At 43.2% G+C, this 24,953-nt stretch overlaps 1 protein-coding gene across 5 annotated transcripts in view; it reads right to left on the reverse strand.

Moving 5' to 3' along the window:
* Positions 1-277: 277 nt before the first annotated feature.
* Positions 278-24,953, reverse strand: part of Kiz (kizuna centrosomal protein) — a 95,681-nt gene continuing 71,005 nt past the window's right edge. For 3 of the 5 annotated variants that reach the window (XM_010634204.3, XM_010634202.3, XM_033761155.1), the window contains 5 exons: positions 24,408-24,473; positions 13,141-13,245; positions 10,948-11,044; positions 2,767-2,810; positions 279-2,163 (listed from right to left, as the gene is read on the reverse strand). In XM_010634204.3, coding sequence (XP_010632506.1) covers positions 2,060-2,163; positions 2,767-2,810; positions 10,948-11,044; positions 13,141-13,245; positions 24,408-24,473 — 416 coding nt within the window. In that variant the 3' untranslated portion in view covers positions 279-2,059. Of the gene's footprint in view, positions 2,164-2,766; positions 2,811-10,947; positions 11,045-13,140; positions 13,246-24,407; positions 24,474-24,953 lie in introns of all 5 variants that reach the window. The other 2 variants (XM_010634201.3, XM_033761156.1) reach the window with 2 other exon arrangements.

The following is a 24,953-nucleotide window of genomic DNA, read 5'->3' on the forward strand; positions in this document are numbered from 1 at the left end:
TTTTTTCATTTTCCCCTATTTTTTTCTTTCCCTTATTACCTTTCCCCTACCCTTCTCACTTTCCCTACACCTTTACCCCCTTTCTTCCTAATTCACGTTGTCAGTTATCTCATTAGGATCTTATGTACTATTATAGTTTGTTCACACTAGAGAAACTATTCGGTATTTACACATGTGACTTAATTATTTCACTTAGGAGTATATCCTCAGTATGTATCCATTTTCCTATGAATGAATCTAATTTCTCATTCTTTATGGCTGAGTAATATTCCATTTTATAGAAAAACCACATCTTCTTTATTAATATATTTTAATGCAACATATCCAATATATCCATTTCAATGTATGTTTAGTAGTGAAATACTTTGGTTATTTCTTTCATACAAGTCTTCAAATCTATTGTGTATTTCTCAATTTGCACTAGCCACATTTCAGAGATGATAGGCTGATGACAGCTGCATGAGACAGTATGGCTCTAGAGTTCATTTTTAGGTGGAATCATGGAATCATGGGTGTACCCACTTGTAACTTGATGTTATAAAGGTGCACCTCACAGTGTATGAAAGTCCCAGACTTCCTGAAGTCCTTCCCATCATTAAGTGATCCGTCTCCTGATTAGTGCTAGTCCATTGGGTATGAAATGGTACTTTATTGTGTATTTCTTTTAGAGTTTGCTTCTGTATCTCTTTATGTCTACAACTATCTGGGTTTCTTTTTCTATGAATTGCTCATTCCTCTCCTTTGTTTTTCCACTGTGTTTATATTTCTTATTGATATGTGGTTCTTTGGCTTAGATGCAGATATGGGATAATATACAGTATGTCACCTTTTAGCTGATGACTTATCTTTTCACATTGTAATTTTATCACACAAGAGTTTTAAATGCTCATGCAGTTACATTTATTGACATTTTTCCTTTATGACTGTCTTTCTGTCTTGGTTACAAAATTATTCCTTGCTCCAGAGTCAGACAAATAATTATCTTTTTTAAAAAAGTTTTAAAGTTTTTCTTTTCATATTCAATTCTTTACTCTAGCTAGGATATCTCTCTCCCCGGCCCACCTCCACCTTTGGTACCCAGGATCAAACTCAGGACCTTGCACTTTTAAGGCAGGCATGGTGCCACTGAACTAAATCCCCGGCCCTCGCTAAGATTTCTCAAGTTGAGATAGAAATTTAGTATTTATTTATATGGATCACCCACTGGCCTGGCACAATGTGTATAAGATACATTCAAATAATGGCAATGACTATTACAGTTAAGTCCTGGTTTTTAAAAATATGGTGGATAAGTAAGAACTAATTGAAAAAACAATGCTGGAATACAAAGTTAAGAGTTTAAAAAACCAAAGAATAAAACATTTTCTTATTATAGCAAACAAGTAAGCCAGAACAACATAAACAATGCAAAACAAAAGACCAAGAGTTGTCCACAGGTGTTAAGTCACTAGACCCCAAAATATATTCACCAATTTCCTTTTATTAAAAAGTACTGATATATAATTCATATGGTAACATACAACTCATCTCTTTAAAGCACACAATCATTGTTTTTGGTATATTTACGGAGTTATACAGTTGCCACCACTATCAATTATAGAACAAAACCTGCCATATCCATCAGTAGTCAGTCCTCTCTCCTTCTAATCCCAGGCCTAGACAGCCACTGATCCATTTTCTGTCTCCATGGTTTTCTCTATCCTGGCCTTGTCATGCAAATGAATAAGTTATATAGTCTTTCATGACTGAATTCTTTCGCTTAATGGTTTCCAGGTTTATCCATATTGTAGCACATACTGATCGATATCCCATTCTTTTTTATTGAGAATGATATTATTTTGTATGGCTATACTACATTTTGCTTATCCATTTACCATGTGATAGATATTTATTTCCACTTTTTAGTTAGCAAATAATATTTTTTGGAGTTTCTAGGTTGGGGGTAATTCTATGTTTAACCTTTTGAGGACTGTTTCTCAAAGTTTCTGCACTATTTCATATGCAAACATAGGGCTTTGGTTTGTTTAAAGGCTTTAATTCCAGCAGATATTACAGCTTGTTAGTTATAAAAATCATCAAAATCATCACAGGATGTGTCATGGTTTCTAGGACGTAAGGCAGCTTCAATTTCTGAGTTACTGTCGTCAGACTCTCCCCAGAAGGCTGAAAGAGAAAAGCAGACATCTGTGTAATATTTTCTGTACTCTCTGAGTTACCAGAACAGTACAGCAGGACTGGTAACAGAGCCTTGGCCTGCAAGAGTTTGAACAGGGAATCCATGCAAGGCACCTGACCAGACAGACACATGAAGGATGCAAGCCCACACACTCGCTGTGTTCTGTGCACGGTGCGATACTTCACTTTCCTTTCTGTGTCTAGCCCTGCTACAGGACAGAGGGACAGACAAAAATTACCTCAGGCTGCTCCTCCACTTTGACCTCCTTCTGTTCTCTCCCAGAGCAGAGGGCAAGGGAAAGATCAAGCCAGAGCTGTTCATCAGCTTGATGTGGAGGCCTAGAAGCCTTACAGATCCACAGCTGGCCATGAAACTGCTCTGCACTGCAGTCTATGCCACCTGTATGGCCCGTCACTGAAATCCCATCCTTTGAGAAGCCCTCACATCCTGTCCCATGACCAGCAGGGTGGCTGCGCTGGATCAAAGACACTCCACAGTCCTCATGTGAGGATGCAAAGACTATTATTTGGCAAAAAGAAAATTTTGATTCAAATGCAAAAAGAACATTAGTGTATAGTTATTTCTCTTACCATTCAACTTTAAATGGGTCATTAATTTCTTTTTGTCTTCATGCCTGTAAAAGAAAAAATAATAGCTTGAAAAAATGACAAATAGTTTTACAAGAACACATTAGGGAAGAAGCACTGTTATTCACAGGAAGGCCAGGAACTCTCTCTTTATTCCACAGATTTTAAAAGCATAACAACGACGTCAAGACTTGCTGTGGCCACCTGGAGCAAGGAATACAAGATGCTGGCACAAGGCGGATGTGTTTCTGTGCTGTCCCTGATTTGGGTGAGAAAATTCAAATCCTCATCCCAGGTGAGGCCCTGACAGCAATGCCAGCATTTTTACAAAGGAGAGGGCAACGGACATGTTGCAGCCTGACAGATGCCTGTGCTCCGGGTTCAGGGTGTGGGATGCAGACGACACTAGTGCTGGGTGCCAGTGCCTGTAGCTCATCTGCCAAGGTCAGCAGACAAAGAAGGCTGGCTCTGCCATGGGTGCTTTGCAATTCTATGAACTTAAACATCGCCTCTGGGAATAGTATTTATGTTTTTTATTATACTTCAATTCTCAGGTCCACATGGATGAGGGTTGAGGTCAAAGGGAATGTTAGGAAATGTGCATACCCAATGGTACCAGCACAGCTCCTCCAGATGCAAGGACTCTTGGCCAACCTGATTGACCTACAGCTTACAGACCCACCTTTTGTCAAAACTGCCATCATTTACTTTTTCCTTTATGAACAAGCTTTAGGAATCATTTCCTAGATCAGTACGCTGACGTCCACTGCCTGTCAGGTGACATGACCAAGGAGGCCTGTAGCTGTCCTCTGTGAAGAACAGAAGCCCCTGTGACACCTGGCAGCTGGTCACAGGCTAGATGCTGTGATGGTAGTCATGCCCAGAGTGAGCCTGAAGGAGTCATCTTAAACTGAGTATGATGCACACACACACCGCATATAACAAAGCCAACAGGACTGTTACTCTCCACCCACTTCCCATCACCAGAAGACACTGGGCTAGGAGTGGAGAGGGGAGGTAGATTCTAAAACCATTGCTGGCATGAAAAGGGGTGAACCTGTGGTCCAGGGAAAATGTGAACCAGGGTGGGAGGCCAAGCCTGTCACGGCCTGGGCAAATGGAGCACTTGGTGGTGGGTGATAGGGGTGGGCTGCGGGATCCTTAGGGAGGGAAGATGCCTTTGACCTCAGATTTTAGAGATGGAGAGGACATCGCAGTCAGCACTGAGGGACAGGGTGTAGCAGTATGTGCAGTGGGAGCCTTAATACAGAAGAGGACACAGGCAGGCAGGCCCCAGACACACAGCCAGTGTCCCTCCAGCAGCTGCCCTTGGCCTCCCCTCCATGCACCTGAAGTCAGTATTCCCATCTGCAAACAGATTCATCATCCTTGCTGTGGTCTTCTCCCCAGGTCAGGGCCAGGCTGTTCCTCAAATCTCAGAGCCCAGGGTACCCAGCCCTGCCTCTTCCTGCTCCTCTGCTGCCACCTACACAGGCCTGGGTCCCACCAGGCTGAGCTCCTCACACTCCCCAAAGCCTTCACCATGTTCCCATGAGCTGCCACAGCACTGGCAGATCAGCCAGGATCTCAGCCGTAGCCTCCTCTAACTGGTGGCACCACACCCATCCTGTCCCTCTGTCAACCATTTTCCCCTTCAGCAAGAGTGAGGTTTTTGAAGCACGAATCTGATCACTTCTTTGTGTAAGGCTCTCAATGCCTTCCCACTGCTTTGGGCACAAAGACCAAAAGGAGGCATAGGGCCTCCAAGACTGAGCCTGAACATGGGACTTTCCTTGTCCTTGCCCCATAGCCATCCAAGCTGCTGCTTAACATCTGCTTGTGTTCTTCACTGATGAGCCACCCATTTTCTCCACAGCACACACACCATACCTGCTGCCACTCCTGGGGAGCCAGTGCTTAGTGCTCAGGAGGTGCTAAAGGCTGGGGTTAAAGAACCTCACCCAGCACAGGCACTGCATCACTTAGGCCCATGGTTAACAGAGAGAGGTGTGGTGTGCATATTTCTTAGGATTATGGACTTTGGAATCAGATGCTTCAAGTTTCTTAACAAGGTTTTTTTGTTTGTTTTGTTTTTTACTGGGGATCAAACTCGGGCTCTTGCGCTTGCAAGGCAGGCAGCAGAACCACAAAGCCAAATCCCCGGCCCTGGTTCAAATTTCTTTGGCTTCCCTTCTGGCAAAAGAAAAGAAAACCCAGAAAAGCCTCCCTCCCCACCCTGAAAAGAAAAACCCTTGCATGAAACACAGCTGTGGAAATTGCCCTGCCAGTGAGTATTCGAAATCATTTGGCTTTGTGGGAGCAAGCAAGCAGCAAGCAGTCAGGTACCCTCAGCTCTGCACAAGGCAGCCAGGCATGCCATGTCCGTACAAGGCCACGTGAACCTGCTTTGCTGGCCGTCCGATAGTTACAGTGTAGCTTTATGACTATGTAAGCCACGAGGAGCTCGTCAGCATCCTGGTGAAATGTGAATTCGTTGTGCACTGGCTCCTGTCTGTTTCATCAGTTTTCTCAGAACTATGTGCACATAGGTCCTCACTGAGAAAGGTGGAGGATGCGTTGGGGTCTCCCACTGCCCATGCCTGAGGGGCAACTAATTTCCCATCAGGAGCCATTTTCAACAGTTGCTGTGGCACTGCCCTTGAGGTGGACATTTATTCCATCTGGTTCTCAGCACTGACATGTACAGCACAGGCCAGGCAGGCAGGGATGGAGAGAGAAGCTTCTCTGGAGTGCTGCACAGAGCCAGCTTGTTTAGCTCTATAACTGGTGAAAGAAAAACAAGAACACATTCCGGTCTGAAGGCCCCAGATGCAGAGGAGCAAGGCTCCAGCCTTGGGCCTGGGCACCACCCCACCATGTGCAGGCCACCCTGCCTGCCTGGTCACCAGTGTGAAAGTGACACTTCTATCCTGTAGGGCAGAGGGCACAACAGGAGCAGAGGCTGGGTACACTGACTGCTGAAATGCGAGAGGGCACTGGTGATGTGGCTGTCACAACAGCTCTGCTTGCTCTGGCTGTGGCAAGAAATTAGCAAGGGCAGAATATAAACTGAAGAACCTGTATTCTGATGCAACTCTATTTACAGACAATGAAATCGGAATCTCATGTGCTCTCAGGTGCCATGAAACATTCTTCTTCTTTGGATTATTTCTCCTACCACCTAAGTGTGTGGAAATTGCTCTTAGCTCAAGGGTCATACAGACCCAAGCTTTGCCTTTCCTAGGGCTGTCACTAGGCTTGCAGCAGAGCTAGGGCCTGCCAGGCCCCTCTGTGGAACTCAGGGTGGAGAGTGTGGCATCCTTTCCCTAAGTTTACAATTAAGACTCAGGTCTTGACTGAAAACAGAGCATTTTCAGATAAGATACCACATACAATGGAGTACATTAAAACATAACCACTGCTTTCACTGTTTCATTAGAGTGGACAATTACCTGGGGTATTTCGCAGTGGACAGAGTGATTTTCACCCCAGCTGCACCATGAGTACCATGTGCCATTCTGGGGTACTCTACAGTGAACACCTCTCCATACTGGCTTTTTCAGGCTCCCCTCTGTCTCTCCATCAAGCCATCCTATCTGCTGCTGCATTTTGGTAACTGCTTATGAGATCTCCTGGGACTGAGATGCCAGGTTAGGCTGATTCTGCTCACAGCCACTTTCTCTGGAATACTCAGGAAGCCAAGGTCAGCCAGGACACTGCACTGGTGTCAGAGTGACTGGGTTTACTAATGGAACTGCAGAGAGTTTGTCACTGTTCATGTCATCTGGGCAAAGAGCTGAGTAACTAGAACCAGTCCACATGGTCAACAGAAACACAAAACTAGATGGTAAGGATTACTGCAATTACTTAAGTTTGTTTTGTAGAACCAGGAAATAGACACAAAATGAGACCCAGGAAACTTAAGGCTAAGAAATCCACATTACATTAGAAGTGAGCATTGATGGTTAGTGACAGCATTAGAATCCTGAGCAGTCACTGAATGGGGAACACAGCCCACATGGCTGAGGGTTGCGGCCCAGACACAGCCAGCTGGCAGCAGAGCAGAACTAGACCAAGATACTTTTCCACTGCCCAGACTCTCACAGGGTCTCCTCCTGCCTCGAGAGAAGATGTGAACCCTGAGGCAGGGAAAGGCCTGGGTCAGAGCAAACAGGCCATGCCCACTGTGTGACCTGCTGTGTGAGCTGCTTTCAGATGCTGGGACTGATGAGCACTGGGCCTGTCTTGGCTTCCAGTACTCAACTCTGCTCACTGTGTGGCCCTAAGAAGTCCCTACCTCTCTGGGCTCAGAACGGGGGACACAACACTTTCCTTAAAGTGTCCTGACTTTTTGGTTCCAGGCCTATAATAGACTGATAATAATGACCTTACACCAAGGTGTGGTCTTCAGGTTCTGGAGTCAAATACTTTCAGTGATTTTGACTGCTAGATAAAATCAGTATTAACATTTCTCAAGTACTATCTGCAGTTGGAATTTTCCTCAAAGTAGATCTTTTTGAAAAAGAGGCAAAAAAAAAAAAAAATTCAGAACAAGAGAAAGGAAAAAATTCCAGTAGCCACACCAACAAATCTTTGTAAAGAAAAACAAACAAACAAACAAAAACCAAATCTTTGTAAAGGCTAATTTGAAGTTTTAGAGGCCCATGGGGCTGTCTGTGGTGGTGTTAATTTGACAAAGTCTGAGCGCCCCCTGATGGTTACTCATAGGTCCTACAGCAGATGCCGTTTTTAACTATTAGGGGTCAACTTGTGAACCAGCGATTTTTCTTACGTAGAAGTCCTCTGTGCAGAAAATAAAGGCAGCATATTCGGGTTTATGACAGGGTATTGAGGAACACTTGGGAAGCTGCTAATTCAGTGGGATTGAAGAAGAAGAATATGTTTGCTAAACCAGAGACAAGGATGAGTATTTTATAAGATAACCTAAAGGATTTCCAAGCAAAACTCGTCATTATTTCCTTGGACAACGGAGTCTTCGTGATAGGGATATTATCTCCAAGGGAAATCGGCACAGTGACAGCGCAAGAAGAGCCTATGCCAGGCCCCGACCTGAGCATCAGCCGCATGCTGGCGCCCTCCGCTGGCCGCTCCCATGGCTGCAGGACTGGCAGGGAATGCCACCCACAGCGACCCTGGGGTGGGTGCCTGGGTGATTTGTTACCTTCCCACCAGCAATTATGTGGCAGGCACACACCCTTTCCTTTTAGCAAAAGCACCACCTCGATGCAACTAGTAAGCTGACGTTACAAGGCAGGAATCAGCAAGCTGAAGTTAGTTACATAGTAGGCTGTTAAGATAACGCTCCCCATTGAATAACCAGATCGGCAGAGGGGACACTGCTTCCTGGGGAAGGTAAAGGGAGACAATGTCTGCAGAGGAGAGGAAGCTCTGGCATGCACCCCCGAACAAAAGGGAACAAGTGGTCTTTACTCAGAGAGCGGCTTCCTATTAGGGCTCACTCCTTCGAACATTATGCCTTTCATCCCCACTCAACCACAAAATGATTTTGCTGAAGCAAATACAATGGTAGAAAAAGATTTACACTGAAAGAATCTTTAATAATAAACTGTTGCCGATCTGCCTACTTGCCCGTGATTTATAATACAATAAACATCGGATTCTATTACGGCTCATGCTCTGAAGTCTCTGCTCTGAAAACGGAACACGAAAGCACCCACAGCCCAGCATCACAATGAAATGAGCATGGATAAATGTGCTAAGAGTATCTCTTTGCATCTTTTATAGCTGTGTGTATTAATCTGTAACGCTTATTAAGAAAGTCATTGCTATGCAAAGCAGCACCCAATCCCTTTCTCTGGCTTTTCAACAGAGTGCACTGTTTAGCCAATAGGACGGGCCCTCTGGCCCTCATTCCGAATTCATCACAGGCAACATTTGCACAATGTATCTCTCAAAGGCGGCTGAAAAGAAGGCCTTAATACTCATGTAAACAACTGCAAACCAATTACTTAATGAATCAGGCCCACACATAATGAGGTGCAGACAAAGAGCTATAAATGCATTTTTGCGCCCAAGCCGCTGCTTTAAAGTAAAATCCCTCAGCTGTAGTTTGGGCTTAACTAGCACATCATAATTATTGTCTCTAGGACATCAGAGGAAGCCATTTTTTTTTTTTTTAAGGTCCAGCAGGGTTTTTTTTTTTTTTTTTTTTTTTTTTTTTTGAGGTTGCTCATCAGCTCACTGACAAAATAGAGCAAAGAAGAATTTTTAAAAGTGCTACAGCAGTGCCGCACTGTTATGTTTATTCTCAAGTACTGGGTTTTGAGACCACTTGTAAAAGCAATAAAGCACAGGAGTGAGTGCAGTAAGTGAGATCCTTAAATGTAAGCCTCGAAAAAAACTCAACGATGACTCCAGGCGTAAACAGCAAAACAAAATGGGCCTCTCAAAAGCCAGGGTGCGGAACTCACAATATCAAACCCAGCCCAAGACCCATGGCACAAACAGCTTGACAGACCCACCCACTCGATTCCCGGACCTTGCATCACTGGGTTGTCAGCAAGTGTCCAGAACCAATGTTCCTTGAAGACCTTTGTGTGTTTTTCTTCTTTTCAAAAGGGATGATGAGATTCTTTGTCACTTGTTAGGAAATTAATTTCATAAAGAAACAATAATAATAACTGAAGACCTCTGCCTTCATTTGGAGGAGAAACACGTTCCATTTTAGTTTGGTAAATACAGAAAAGATGTGAAATTATCAGGTTGGGAAAATGTTTTACAAAATCCACCTGTTTTTGAACGTACTTAAAAACTGCCCAATGAATGTTTATCTAGAAACATTTAAGAAGAATTTGTTTTCTTAATTCCTCTGAAATATAACTGAAACAAACACTTCTAACCATTAAAAACTAAATGGCTATACTATTAAGCCAAATGGTAACTTTAAATCCTAAAAACTACAGAATTTACTGTTCTTTAAAACTTCTTATAAAAGACCTAGGGCTCAAATATATAATATCATCATAACAATATAAAACTGTAACACTCTTCCTTACCAGTTATCTCACACTTCCACAATATGGATGAAAACACAAGCATTAAAGATAACAATTTCTGGGCTGGGGGGATTTAGCTCAGTGGTTTTGCCTCCTGCCTCAAAAGTACAAGGGCTTAAGTTCAATTCCTGGTATAAAAAAAAAAAAGATAACAATTTCTCATAATTAAATGATCGTTTTGGATACTTGTCAAATTACTAAATGTAGGAATTTTAGAAAACCAACCTTATTTTAATATATTCAAGGTCCTAAAATGTTGTAATATTTTTACAAAATATAAATAAAAGTAGGATTTTCTACATTTTCATTTCAATATGGTATTTGTGGATCAGATCATTTTAGGTAATGGTACAGTAGATGCAATATTAGAAATGTAAAGTTCTTGTTTTAAAATTTCATCAGGGTCAAGTAGTAAATTCAAATATAACACAATCATCAAAAGGACTCTTTAAACAGTGTTATTACAAAAGGAAACTTGCTGTGCTGTTTTAAATGATACTCAGCCTAAAGTAAAAGGGTAGGCATTCCTTCAGATGACTGCTTATGTCCCACTGTGTGATCAGTATTTTACATTGACAGCAATTCGGCACGTAATTCACTTATCATTGCTCAAAAAATCTTACAAGAAATAGTAGTTTAACAAGTGTAAAAAAATAAATTCTGTTCTTTAAAAAGAAAAGCAAGAAAGTGTTAGAGATGGAAAGAGTAATGCAGCCAAAATACGTGGTAAAAAAGAATATAAAAACTAATATTGCTAGTTTATCAGGAGCTCGGAAAAGAGAAATTGGCCACATTTTTCTTTCCAGGCCTGATGTTTTTTCTCTCTGCCCTTTTCCTGACAGCCCCCATTGTGTGGTCTCTAAGCAGCCCTACTGCAAGCAGCTGTAGGCGCTAATTTGTGGTTCACTGAGGTGTCAATTGAGTCTTAAAGCAAGGAAACAACAGCTGCAAAACAATACTTGGCTGTGGGGCAAATATTTTCAAAGATAGACTAAAGTTTTGACTGTGATTTTAGATAAACAACAAAACACAAACCATAACCCTCCATCAAGTCACACAACAAAATAATATGCAGCCAGAGTTGAATTCATTGTGGAATAACACTTCTCATCTTGTGCTGCTATTCAGAAGGGCTCTCACAATTTACCTTGACAAAGGACTTCCTTTGCAGGATGAGAAACTAGCTTCTGAAGCGACTTTGTGAGTTGCCTTTGTCTGGAGCACACTGCTGCCTATATTCAGACCTGTGATGGCACAAAGGAGGAGGGAGAGTGTTAGTAGCCAGTGCAGTGAGACACATGAACAGAGAGGCCTCCAGGAACGTTGGGGAAACCAACGCCACCACAGGAAGATGGCAAGGATGCTGCTGAGGTGAGGAGCAGTGTAAGGAATAGAAGGGAACAGGGGTTTCCCTTGTGATGCTTAAAAAATGCAATAATGCTGAAGGGCTCTATACTGAGCAGAATGCACATCAGCCTCTCTGATGGCACATGGTACTGAACAAGGCACACTGCTATAGCACGCCGGAAGCAATGGCTCACACAGCCACCGGTGCTGGGAATCAGCTCTCAGGAAAAACTGCCCCCCACCCCCGATCATAGCACCCACCCCAGCCACTTTCAAGCTTCTCTGCCAAGTCACGTATTCTCCATCCCACTGACGTTTCTCCACTGAAAACCATGCAGGCCACTGAAGACCAGCAGAAGGGCTGAGGAAGAGGAGGCAAGATCCCTGTCTTCTTCAGTTTGGGGGAACAGGCTGTCCCACTGTTCCCAGCCTGCAAGGTCCCCTAATCTCTGGCTCTTGGGTGCCCTGGGCCTTGCGGTTTCTGCTACATACCTGGTTAACTGGCAGTCACCAAGAGCCCAGGCAGAGAGCATGGTATCCCTGCAAAAGGGTTGCTGAGTTTCTGCCCTGCAGTGTAACCTCAGCAGCAGAGCCACTCCCTCACTAGTGTGTCCAGTTAGCCTAAGGAGTCTCCTCAAACCTAGCAAGGGCTTTGGGATCTGAAAACAAAGGCTCATGGCCTGAGTGGCTTACCTTAGTGACAGGTACAGAGACCAAGGCCTACACGCCTGACTGAGGCGTGCCCTGCCTCTTCATTGTGTTTGAGAGAGGGATCCCAAATTCTGAACACACCCCCCTCACTCTCCTAGCTGGCCTCTGCTTCTCTCCGTAGCTCATACATATCCCTGGGGGAAAGGCACAGTGCAGTGGAAACTTGGTGCTGACTACAGGCAAAGCAGACACCAGAGGCACTAACTATGGGGACAGCCACACTATCAGGAGCTTTTGCATCATTTTAACTCAGGAAAGTACTCAAATACCTTGAAAGGCAAAGAGGGTAATTCTGAGTATGGACTGAGGGCATTAAATCTAGGGGTGCTTGACTATATAATTTATAGTGTCATTTCACCTGTGAATAATTAATAAGGTGTTAATTATCAGTATGCTTAATAGTGCCATAATTATTACTACACATCCAAGGGGCTACAACTTATCAGAGTTACTCATCCTTAGTACACATCCAGTTAGGTACCAAACGCACTTAGCAAAATCTCTCGTGGAGTTGACATCCCACGACACATGTCTGCTCACAGTTGCATGATGCTGAGCAAGCGGCCTCCCTGCACTGGGCCTTTGGCCTGCAGCACTCAGTGAACTTCAGAACAGCCAGGGAAACTGGACTTTTTGGCAACCCTAACACTAAGTTACCCAGGAATTCTCTCTCCAGAGATGGGTAATTCTGATGCACCCTAAGTTTAACCCTCAAAAGTATCTATCTGAAGAAAACATCCACATGTGAACCAGGAATTATACGATATTAAGAAAGCGCTTGCTACTTATAATGGGAAAATTGTAGTTCACATAAGTCACACTGTGGCTTTATAAGAATTAAGCCATTAATATATATTTCCTTCTGTATTAGCCCATGTACTTTTACAAAGGGGTTACAAGGTTACTAATACTTAAAAAGAAGGTATACTACAATAAAAGGAAAACCACTGCAAGTAATAAATGTACAATAAGAAAGTATAAGTAAACAAAAAAATAATTCAAACATACCCTAGATTAAAGGAGCTACATTTAAGTTTAAAATTTAGCTTTGCCGGGATCCACAGTCTTCCCATGAAAAGCAGTACAACGATCCCAACACTCGAGGGAGGGCAGGCTGGTGCAACTTCTGACTTGACGACTAAGAAGCTGGGAGTCAGGGAAGGGGAGTGCTCACTCATTCCAGCCCAATGACAGCTTTTTACAAAGCAAACTCTACAAGCCTTCAGAAAGTGTGTGGCCCCAGGCCACACAGGCTTAACACACTGAATCTGCCCTTACTTACATGCAAACTGTGCTGCAGAGGCATGCGCCCCTTGGAGTCTGTCTTCTATCTGTATTGTTTGTTCCTGAAGGGTGGACTTCTTCAGCAACTGGTATGCTTTTGTTTCTACAGATTAAAGAAAGTACAGAATATTGAATTTCCTGTTGCCCAGAGAGGTTTCATAAATTCTTCCTATGAACTTTTCAAATGCATGCAAATTATTTTTTGAACTGTCACTTTTTCAGAAATTTTGCAAACAAACAAAACACAATTAAGTTGAACCCAGGCTTCAAGACTCAAAGAAGAGCTGAGTTTTAAGACTTCATCTGAAGCACAAAATCACAATCATTTCCTGGGGCAGGGTGGGGGTGAGGTGTGTGCATCAAAAGGCTCAGCTTCCTTTCCCTCTAGGTTCATGGGAGCACCAGGAGCAAAGGGAAGCAATAGAGATGTCCTAGGTGGTCACTGCTAGGAATAGCCCTGCACTCTCAGGCTCTCCCATAGGGGACAGGGTCCTGGAGAGGCTGGTGAGTGGTCAGCATCAGGGTCCCACAGCCTACAAAGAAACCTGCAGGGGAAAGAGGAACATGTCTGAAAGGGACAGAGCCCGGCCTGGCTGGGTGCCAGCTGGGGAGGCTGTGGGGAAAACAGAAAAAAAAAAAAAAAACCCTACACAAGGACCCAAGCCACACACACAGCTGCCCATTCCTTCAGGTCTCAAGGACATGTGGATGCAACAGAAAACGGAGAGTTTGTTTGAACAAAGACAAAATAGAACAGCATCCACATCCACATCTTCAATATGGCCCCAAAAGGATTCCTGCTGTGGACATCGGCAACTGGTTGGGTTCCTGCTTTTTCTGTCTCAGTTTAAGACCCTAACTAAAAACCCCTTATTTTTTTTTATTAAAACCACCACTAGGTGGAAGAGCAAAGTATAACTCATCTTGCCCTACTAAGAACCAATCAAGTCAAAGTGAATATTTGAAATAGCACTATACTTGGGAATATTAAATGCTATATCAATAAAATACATAGGGATCAGGAACTCTTAACACTGAAGATAGGAAGTTCCAAAGCAGCACTTTTTGACATCACTACCTGGGAAATCAGTTTGGTGAACTAGTATTTTTAAAAATTTAACAAAGAGCTGGGTGTGGTGGTACACGCCTGTAATCCCAGCACTCGGGAGGCTGAGGCAGGAGGATCGCTGTGAGTTCGAGACCAGCCTGGGCTACTTAGTGAGTTCCAGGTCAGTCTCAGCTACATAGTGAGACCCTGTCTCAAAAAAAAAAAAAAATGTAAGCATGCCTGTACCATGTGTATACCATGTATATATTCCTGTCCGTGTCTTGCCACATGTATCTGAGCCACATGTGTAATGTGTATGTGCGTTTGTGTGTCTGTACCACATGAGCAGTCGCCTGGGACTGAATGTGCTTGTTGGCTGCCGGTGTGGTGACACTACCCTGCAATCCACCTATGCTGGAAGGTGACCTGGGGAGGAGACAACAGTGAACACTAAAGGTAAAGAATCATTAGTCATGACAATGTCTTCTGTTCCATAAAAATCAACCAAATGATTTTTCAGCTTTTAGGATACAAGCCTTAATAACTATGTGTCATTCTGCATTCAATTAAACTTATTTGGTCAAGGAAAAGATAGCAAAGATAGAAACAAAATAAGAATAGAAATGGAATAGCTACGGGTCAACAGAAGCACACAGACATTCAGAAGGAGAAACATTCAGCTGGTGCACAAGGTGATTTCAGACAGGGCATCAGGCATCTGCTCAGTCAGAAATGACATAGGGCTGATATCATGGGGATCTCAGTCTAGTAAGGAGGAAATCACCAATGTGCAGGGAACTGACGGTGTTAACACTCTATGTTCCCCACACTTCCCGTCCTGGTCTCCTTCCCTTCCTCCTGCACAACCTGGGCCCTGTTATTGGCTTCCCCTTCATGGCTACCTGATTGTGCTGCTGCTGACTGGCAGGCTTGGAGGATGGTGGGGAGGTAGCTCGCTCTTGGCCCCTTCTCACCCACACCCCTCACTGGCATGGCTTCTTGGGCCTGCTGCAGAGTTTGCCGATCAGAGCCACTGAAGGCCACCCAGAATAAAGCAATTTCCAAAGGGGACACAGCTTCCCTAACTTGAGGAGTCAGAGCCAGCAACATGAGACTATGGACTGCTAGGTACAGTGCCACCCACAGCCCTGGCACAGGTTGCTTCCAGTGCTTTTAAGGACACAGGGAAGTTTAAAAGGTGTGAGGATAAAGTGCTGTCCCTTGCAGAAATCAACAGTCAGTAACTGAGGCAGCACCACAGACACACAATCATGACAATTGAATTGGACTGCATAGGATAAATGGGGCTTGATTTAAAAAAAAAAAATCAGGTGGGACTAATGGCTACACAGGCTGGCACAGGGATGATGGGTTCAAGGACACAGATTCTGCAAACCGGCTACATGGATGTGGGTGGGTCTATGAACAAAGACACCTCTGGGGCCACCCAGACACCCAGACAGAGGGGATTCTGGCCAGGTGCAGCTGGGGAGCGCACTCTGTCCACAAGGACAGCTGCTCCCTGGCCACAGCCAAAGCTGCCAGGTGGGAAAGTGAGCCTGGTTTCACCAGACTCCAGCTTTTTTCTTTGTTTTAAAAATACGTAAGACACTACAGTATCTAAACAGAACACATTTGCAAACCTAAAAACTAGATGTCACTGAGTAATCTTTATGTTTATTAAAAGTGGCACAAGAATACTTAGGGGACTCTGCAGCCAAAGGATCCAAGCCAGATGATGGAAAAACTTTCTCACTGAAGGAGCTGTGATCTGGGACCACACCAAGGGATTGTTAAGTAGCTGTCTATATCGAACAGACCAGGGTTTCCACTCTTCGGTGGCAAGAGTACATTTTTTGTACTCTTCGGAGTATAATTCAGAAAGCTTCCTGAAACAGCCTAGAAGGCTTAGCCAGGATGTCAACTTCAAGTTGCAAAAAAGAAAAGCAACGGTCACAAGTTTCATGGCAACTCAGGCCCAGTCATTTCTGGAAGGAAAAGGGACAGGAACAAATCAAGCAGTTATATGCTGCATTAGAGTGGTGCACACCTGTAATCCCAGCACATAGGATGCTGAGGCAGGAGGATCATATGTTTGAGGCCAGTCTGGGCTACACACTGCAACCTTGTCTCAAAAAAGAAAAGAAAAATAAAAGCTACCCTGTGTTGCCTTACTCAATCACAGTTATTAAATGAATGAACAAGGAACAAAAGTCACAAATCTAGAAGTTCAAGTTAGCCTTCTATCAATGAGAAAGAGAAAAAAGTTCATATATTGCCAAAGGGAAAAGAATTCAGTCTTCTCAGCTACAAGTACAAAAATTTGAGGACAAGGTGGCTATTATTTGCCTTCTAGCTTATGTCTCAGAACTCCAGGGAAATGCTTCTTCTCTTTAGTAATGGTAACTCTCAGAAAATTACTGAATGTGAAAACAATTACATAAAACAAACATTTCTAAAGCATCCACTTCTTTACAGTTGGAACAGTCTCTCAGACACAGAAAAAACACATGCAGCCTTCAGCTTTCAGTTCTGAATCTCCGTCAAGCATTTACTCTATTCAAATCTGTGCCAGAGTTTAGCTTAAGAGTAGAGAATATTATAGTTGAAAACATTAAACAAGGCAGGGGCCCCAACCCATGCAGTGTCCAGCTCCAGAAGATTAAAATCCACCCTGTCTGCTAAGTCCACACTAATGACACGACCAGTGAACCTATTTCCCCTACTCTGTTACATAAGCTGCCCAGGCCCCATCATCCTGCAGCGTGCGGAAGATCACTGAGACTATTGTTTTCTTTTTGATATGCACTTTGTATCTAAAAATTAGAACTGGCTAGAGAAAGAGTGAAAACACATTAAGAACAGGGAGGTAGGAGAGAGATGATGTTAAGAAGAGGAGAAAGAAAAAGCCTCAACTTCTTATCTTTTATTCTCTTTTATATGCAAATGTACACCTGCTAAAATACTTCTAAATCTACAAATAAAAAGAAAAAGAAAATATCTGATGAACAAGTGCTTTTAACAACCCATTACAAGAGCCAGATAAATGCGGGCTTGCCAGCCTCTAAGGGGTGTCTCTGAGGCAGAGGATCTGCCCATTGCTTTTGTAGAAATTCTTCATGAAAAAAGAAGACTTGGGCTGGAGAGGGAGGAACAAAGGGAGACAAACAATACTATCACTGGAGCTGGGAAAAAGTGACCTTGAACCCACTCAGAAAGAAAGTGCACACTCCTGTACAAAGTGGGTAGAAATTTTAAAATTTGAGAAATACTTTCTGTTCATTGGATTTCCTAGTGTCATTACTTTCCATGTAGTTCTAACTCTACATATATTAAAAATGTATTTTTAAATGTTCCACTAGATGTGTTTATATGGCAAACCCAGCTAGCTGGCTTTTGCAAAATGAAGTAAAAAGATACATTTCTTTAATTAATTAAAAAGATAAATAGTATTACTAGGAATCCAGAAAACACTTGTCTCAGTAATGTGCATAAATGAAAATAAGAAAATGTTAGGGTATGGATGCTTTTTAAATTCTGAAAAACAAAAAACAAAAAAATTCTATCTTTAGAACTTTCTTTTTAAAAGCTGTAAGTCTATGTGAATGTGAGACACATATGTTTTTAATCCATGATGAGAATTACTTTTCACCTCCAGACTTTGTGTGATAAACTCAACCCCACCAGAAGTCCCAAGCCTGCAAATCTTGCCAGGTTTCTCTCTGCAGCCTCAGCTGGAGGGCTGGGACCTAAGTGAACTCCTAATACACAGAGCTGCCAGGGCTGCATCAAAAATAGAGATTTGCAGGACTGTCTTAATGACTGCAGCAACTCAACAACTACACCTGAAATTAAGTGGCAGGTTTGTACCTGACCTCTGTAAATACTCCTGAGCTGAAGTGAAAGTCTGGGGGTACTACATTTGACCCTCTGTATACTCAGGTTCTATACCCAGAGATTCAACCAACTCGATTAAAAATATTAGGGAAAAATGTATAATATCTGTACATATGATATGGACATTTAATATGTATAGACATTTTCTCGTCATTATTGCCAAATCAACAGTTTTAACAATTAGTTAATGCAGTGTTTACATTGTATTAGGTATTACAAGTAATCTGGAGATAATTTCAAAGTTTATGGGAGGATGCATTCTGGATTCTAAGCAAATACCAAGCCATTTCATATAAGGGAATTGAGCACATGGATTCTGGTATCCACAGAGATCCTGGAATCAATCCACTGTGTACACCAAGGAACAGCTACACCTCTGACAAATACCACACACTGTTTAATACTGGGAGGTGCTTTTTCAACTCTTGTACTAATGGAACCCTTCGCTTTTCAAAGTTTTTGAGTAATACTGCTTGGAAGATTTATTTTATAATAAACAGTCCCTGGAAGCCTCCAAACTGGGGATTAAGCCTGGGGGCTTGTACGTACTAAGTGTACATTTCATCATGGAGCTACATTCCCCAGCTTTAAATTTTTTTTGAGACAGTTTCACTATATAGTTCAGGCTGGTCTTGAACTCCTAGGCCCAAACCTTCCTCCTGCCTCAGCCAGTAGTGGGGACAATAAGCATGTGCCACTGCACCTGGCTAAATATCTGACCTTTTAAATCAGCCTCAGAAAAATAGTGACTTCTCCTCTCTAATTTGCTCCTCAAGCCTGGGAATTCACCTGGATGTTACAAAACACCTATGCCTGGGTCCTCACCCAGGGATGCTGATATAACCAGTCAAGGATGTCACAAGGTCATGGGAAGTCTACCTGAGACTCTACTGTGCAGCCACCATGGAGACTTTCATGTCCTTGGATACAGAGCCATCCAATCAGCAGCTCTCCTCATAAAAGTGTCCTTAACTCTTTAATGTTCACATTGAATAACACCCTGTCCCCGACCCACACACAATGGAATGGAAAATGCATGCTATCGCTAGCCATGGGTCACAGGCACCATGGCTAAGCCCTACCCTGGAGACAGGGCCATGTGGACAGCGACAGACAATCACCCAGCACACATGGCCTCCCTGGTTTTACATAAATGTGTAGGGTTCCCTGTGTCTCCACTGACTGTCATCAGTAAGCACTCTGGGGACAAGGCAGGTAAAGCACATTCTTAGCAGAGTCTCAGTACTGGAGGTTACACACTACTATACTTCAGTTGTCATTGTGGTCTGTTCTCCCAGAATAAATCCAGTCACTCATGATGACCCTTTTCCAATGTGGTATAAAACTGAAGTGATAAAGTCTGGGGAGGCAGTGCCCACAACTCTGAGTGGCACCCTACAAGTACAGGTGATCCTTGGAAAGATGCTGGTGGCTTTAGTATGAACTGCAACACTTCAGCTTCCAGACTACCTATGAGGAACGCCCAGCAAGCAACCACTTTCCACACAGCTTGACCAGGAGAATTGGTGTCAGAGAATAAGCACTGAATGGACATTTTTAGAGGCTTAATCCTCTTGAGATAAAAGATGAGGACCCTTTTCACATGGGGCTTAAGAAGTGTGTTTTGCCAGGATGGGCACGTGGGGTGGGAAAGTGCTGGTGGGGTAAGTGAGACAGGATTCTGGCTTGAAGCAATAAGCATTTAAAGAAACTCCTCAATATCTAGATATTTATTCATTTGTTTGACAAAATAAGTACCCACTGTGTGCCAGACTGTCAGGTGGAAAGGTAAATTGAATGCAAATACCAATAAAACTGCCAGTGTGGGGACCTATACTGTGAAGATGTGAGTAGTCCACCTGGAGATATTTTCCTGTGGTCTTGGGAAGCATCGCAGTGCTCCTGCTTGAGTGTTTCTGGGCCCACACTAGTCACAGAGGCAACGTGCTCCTCTGCCCCACTTCCAGAGGTGCTGCTCTTACACAATGGCACTTGGGAAGCTCCCCAGGCTCCACCTCTGAAAAAGGTGAGGTGTTGGCTCTTCCTTGCTCTCGACAGCATCCCTGCAGAGGTCATCTTCTGTTACAACACACACTTGTACTTAGCCAAGCCTGCCATCTTGCCATCCAGGTGCCCTTCTGGTAAGGAGAAAGAGCAGCCTGCAGAACAGGAGTTCAGAGTTCCAATCCAAACACAGGAGCTCAATTCTAAATCCAATGCACTGGCCACATAGCCTAAGGAGGACATGACCTCTCTGAGCCACTGTTTGACTATTAAATGATGAATTATTAATATTGAGCCTACCAGACCATTGTGAAGATCAGAAATGCTGAGGGCTTCTTGAGGGGAGCAATCAGGTCTTTTCTGCCCCTGTTACCCCAGGATGCAGCCCAAGAAAAGAGATGTTACATAGGCAAATGATATTTTAGGTATTATACACGGAGACCACATATTCTGAGGCATTGGAATTGATCACTGAAAGCCAGGGATTTAGCTTAGTGGTGCTGCTGCCTGCCTTGTAAGTGCAAGGTCCTGAGTTCAATCCCCAGTACCACTAACAATACACAAAATAAACAGAATTGATTGTTGATTTCTACCTGGTTACCTTAGTGAGAACAGCCAGATGTGAGGGGCAGATGGTGCTAATGAAGCTGACCCTGAGGTTCAGAAGCACGCACACTGGCTGTGGGTTTAGATGTGTGACAGGAGCCAGTCTCATGTGACTTGGCCTAGCGAACTTACAGATGCCTTAGGAATAGATGCTTTAAGATGAGCCCCTTTCCCCAAAAGACCTGAGCTTTGTGGTGATAAGCAGATAAGAAAGGGAAATACAGATCTAAGAATGTTGGCACATGTGATTTATTCAGCACAATGAGAACTGCAGTCTTGGTAACAGAAGCAACATCAGAGTTCCAAGAAACAAGAATGCTCCCACAGCCCTCTTAAGAGAGCCATGTCCTGCCTGGTTTCCATACCCAGCACAGACACTCATATCCGAGATACACTGCACTTGGTTCTAGTGCAATGAGGAGCTCTACAGCCCCTTTGTTACTGACCACTCTGTAATTATTCTTGGTAGATGCTCTGCCAAGTATGCAGTAGCCTCTCATATAAAGACAGCTACGGTGTCCTCTCTCAGGCTGAACATCCCCATGGCCCTCATCTCTGAGAGTAGGCTCACTTCCAGGCTCCCCCAGCCTAGCCTTCTGGACTAAAAGCTTTTGATTTGTGTGTGTATGTCCCTTAGCACTGCCCAGAGCACATCTATTCTGCTGGCTGCTAACAAGAGTGCCCCATTTCAAACAAAGGGAAGTTAGCTGAAACTCTCGCCACTCATTTCTTAAACAGTCCTCTCCTGAAGTCATCTTTGAGTCTCCACTCTTCTCCTGTGTATTCCATATGCTGCAGGGGGACAGTGAGAACACTGAGGGATTGGCATAAAACATGTATTTGTTCAAGTATTTCCTGGGTGGAATGCTGCACAGCACACATTCTGGGAAATGCCGTGCTGTCCAGCAGCACTGAAAAGGGTGCCTGAGGGAGGGCTGCTACAGGGTAATCAGGTGGCCTGCAGGATTCCTAGCTGGGAGCACACACAGGTCACTGCTGAGGGTGTAAGGCCTCCTAGGCAGAGATGGCTGGCCTTGCCCAGTGGGCTTACAGGAGCCACTCCATTAGCTCTCGAGGAATTCATCTAGTATTTCCTCAGAGGACTAATTAGAAGTTCCAAACATTTCCTAAAATTTCTTCAAGATTCCTTTTTGGTAGGTACACATCTTTGGCACTCAGACTATCAATTGTGTTCTCAAGTGGAAACTCCTTGCAGGAACTAATTAAGTGGCACCATCGGGAAGCACAGTGCTACGCATCTCAGCAGCATGTGCACAGGCTGGTCCTTACCCTAGGTGGCTCCCACTCACAGGGGAGGCAGAACACCGCACTGGAAGACCTGGACCCCTTCCAGCTGCATCCCTACCCACTGCTTCTGTTCTTTGAGTTTGTTTCATGAAGTTCCTTTCATGTCCCTGGTGTAGCAACAGTAAGCACTTGGAAACCAGCAGAGAAGACTGAACACGCTTCCAATATTCATAGGAGCATTATTACACATCACAGATGACAGGCACCAAATGTCTGGTAACTGCTCAGCACTTTCCCACATGGTCTGTTTGAACTTGGAGATGATCCTGTCAGGTAGAATACTTGCTTTCCCTGTACAGAAGCCCATGGGCTAAAAAAACAGCAGGGGAAAGAAAGTGCTGGCTGATGCCAAGTCCAGGCTCAACTTCTCATCTCCTCAACCCCAAGGGACAGCCTCTGGAATATCCCTTTTCCTTGGAATATTCCAGAAAGAATGCCACCCATGCAAACACAATCAACATGGTCCTACACAAACAGGAAATGGTAAGAGAACTATTACAAGGGGATGAACAGATTCTATCTTAAATTGACCTACACAATTGCCTTACTCTACCAAAAGCCCATCTCCAAATAATTATGCCAGACATAAAAATTTAATAAGGGGATAATGGTCAAAAATTTAGAGACCAAAGTAGTTGCAATGAGTGATGCAGCAACAGTACTATGCTGAGCTGAATGGAAATACAGGGGGCCCTCAAACATGAGTTTGGGGGAGTAGAAGGAGGAGGACTAGAAGGATGAACCTGGCTGCAAGGATAGAACAAGCAAGGCTCCAACAAATTTACTGAGTTTCTTTATTAAGTTTCTTTTGTGTCTCCCAAATTTTTTATTTTTATGTCTAATACTTTGCCATACAACAGGACAAAATTAAACTGCCACCACTGATGGGTTTGTGACAGTTTATTGGGATTATGAGTCCTTAAAAAATCTTAATGGCGGGGCCGGGGATTTAGTTCAGCAGTTCCACCACCTGCCTTGCAAGCACAAGGACCCAAGTTCGATCCCTGGTACCAAAAAAATAATAATAAATAAATAAAAATTTTTAAAAATAAAATCTTAATGGTGAACAGCCCTGATTATTACCTCTAGGCATATCACACTTCTTCAGCACAGACAGAAGAAAGCTCTGAAGCCTGTACTTCCTTTGGAAAGGAAGTCTCGGAATTAGTAACATTTGCATTAATTTCGGAGAGTGTCACCTATTCACAGAAAGGGAGACCAGAGAAGTAAGAATGGGCACTAGGTCACTTCCTGGTTTCTCTTCAATAAGAATTTATAATTTCACTGAAATAAGTGCAGAGGCTATTTGATACTTCTTCATTCAAAGGTAAATGCAAGGAGAAGGCATGTGACTGACTTCTCACTTATCCGCAGTTGGGAGATTGTCTACGTTTCTCCTATTAATCAAAATAAGAGAGGACCCTACCAGAGTTTTCTCAAAATGAAAAATGAAAACCACAATAAACATCACTGGGGGAAAATATTTAAGAGAAAAAAAATTTCTGTATTTCGGAGGGACAGATTATCTAATACATAAAATATATAATCATGCCCCACTATCAACTCTTGTTTCAAAACCAGAGTTCATCATAGAAACATGAGTTTAAAGAATTAATCATCAAGCCATGTTTGCACAAAGTAAGCAGCTCTTTTCTGCTCGAGAAGAACAACACAGCACATATGCAGATGCATGCTTTGGTTCCTCAGTGCAAGGGCGGAGTTACTTGTATAAATATTTAAAGTCAGATCTTTGCATTTATAATAAAGCTGCACAGCACTTTACAAAATAAGGTACTAGTAAATTTAGATGTACAACAAACAAAGCTCTGATAGGAATACTAATTGCTGCTGTTGATATTCTAAACCTAAAAATCATCACGGTATCATTTAGATTCTATCTAAACACCTCTAACACATATTCAGGAATTTTAATAGGCCTTGATAAAGTCCCACTGGTGAAAGTTTTAAATTGCCAGACCAGCTTTGTATCTAAGGCATAGATGAGCTTCCTGTCTGGCTTTTTTTTTTTTTTTTCCCTGCTCTTGTTTTAGTGATGTACCTTCAACTACTCCAGGAAGGAAAGGAGTGAAGTCAAAAGCATCTCCAGCCTGCAGTCTAATGACTGGGTGTCCCTGGGGAGCCAGCCTGGCAGGTGATGAACAGCTGTGTGGTGGAGGAGGCTGCAGGGGTGGACACATAGACAACGACAGAGCTCCCTGGACTCAGTCATCTGCCACCTTAGTCTATGGGACCTAAGCATGCGCGGTATGTTCTTCTGCCTCACCTCTGCAGCAATGGAATGCACTTGCTCTTCACAAAGGTCTCAAACTGCTCACTTAGAATGTCCTGATTATACAAGACTGCACCCTTCATTGGGAGATATCAGGCATCTGTCACCTTACCTGTGATTGGCACCTTTACACTCATGCTTTCTTGTTTGCTCTCATCTTCACAGCCACTTGAAACTTCTAAAATACAAACATGTAACAAAAACATTTTTCAAAGTTATAAAACAGAACTTTTTTATTTGCAAATTTGGATGGGACAAGTAAGCCTCAAATGCTGGGCACATAAACCAACTAAGTTCTCAGTACTTTCTGTGAGCGACTCATAGCTGTCTTGGAAGTTATGGGGCAGTGGCCAGTCCAGCTCATGAGAAACACATGGCACATCTAGCAGTAAGGCTAAAATACTCACAATTCCTGGATACTAAAATGGAATGTTGAATTTGGGGGCATAAATTAATTATTTAGACTTTGAGAAGGTTCTATTAAAAAGCATATATAAAATTATAGGTAAGTTCTCTTAAGTAATATCAAAAACCTCACAGCACATTACGGAATCATTTTAATGTAATTATCTTCAAATTGTGGGGTCAAAATGATCTCCTGGCAAGTGATTAGGTTTACGTTTCATAACTTAAACACCTATTTCATTAGAAATTGAAC

This window comes from Fukomys damarensis, unplaced genomic scaffold, assembly GCF_012274545.1.
Source record: "Fukomys damarensis isolate Sample0158 unplaced genomic scaffold, DMR_v1.0_HiC HiC_scaffold_7, whole genome shotgun sequence".
NCBI classification, from domain to species: Eukaryota; Metazoa; Chordata; class Mammalia; order Rodentia; family Bathyergidae; genus Fukomys; species Fukomys damarensis.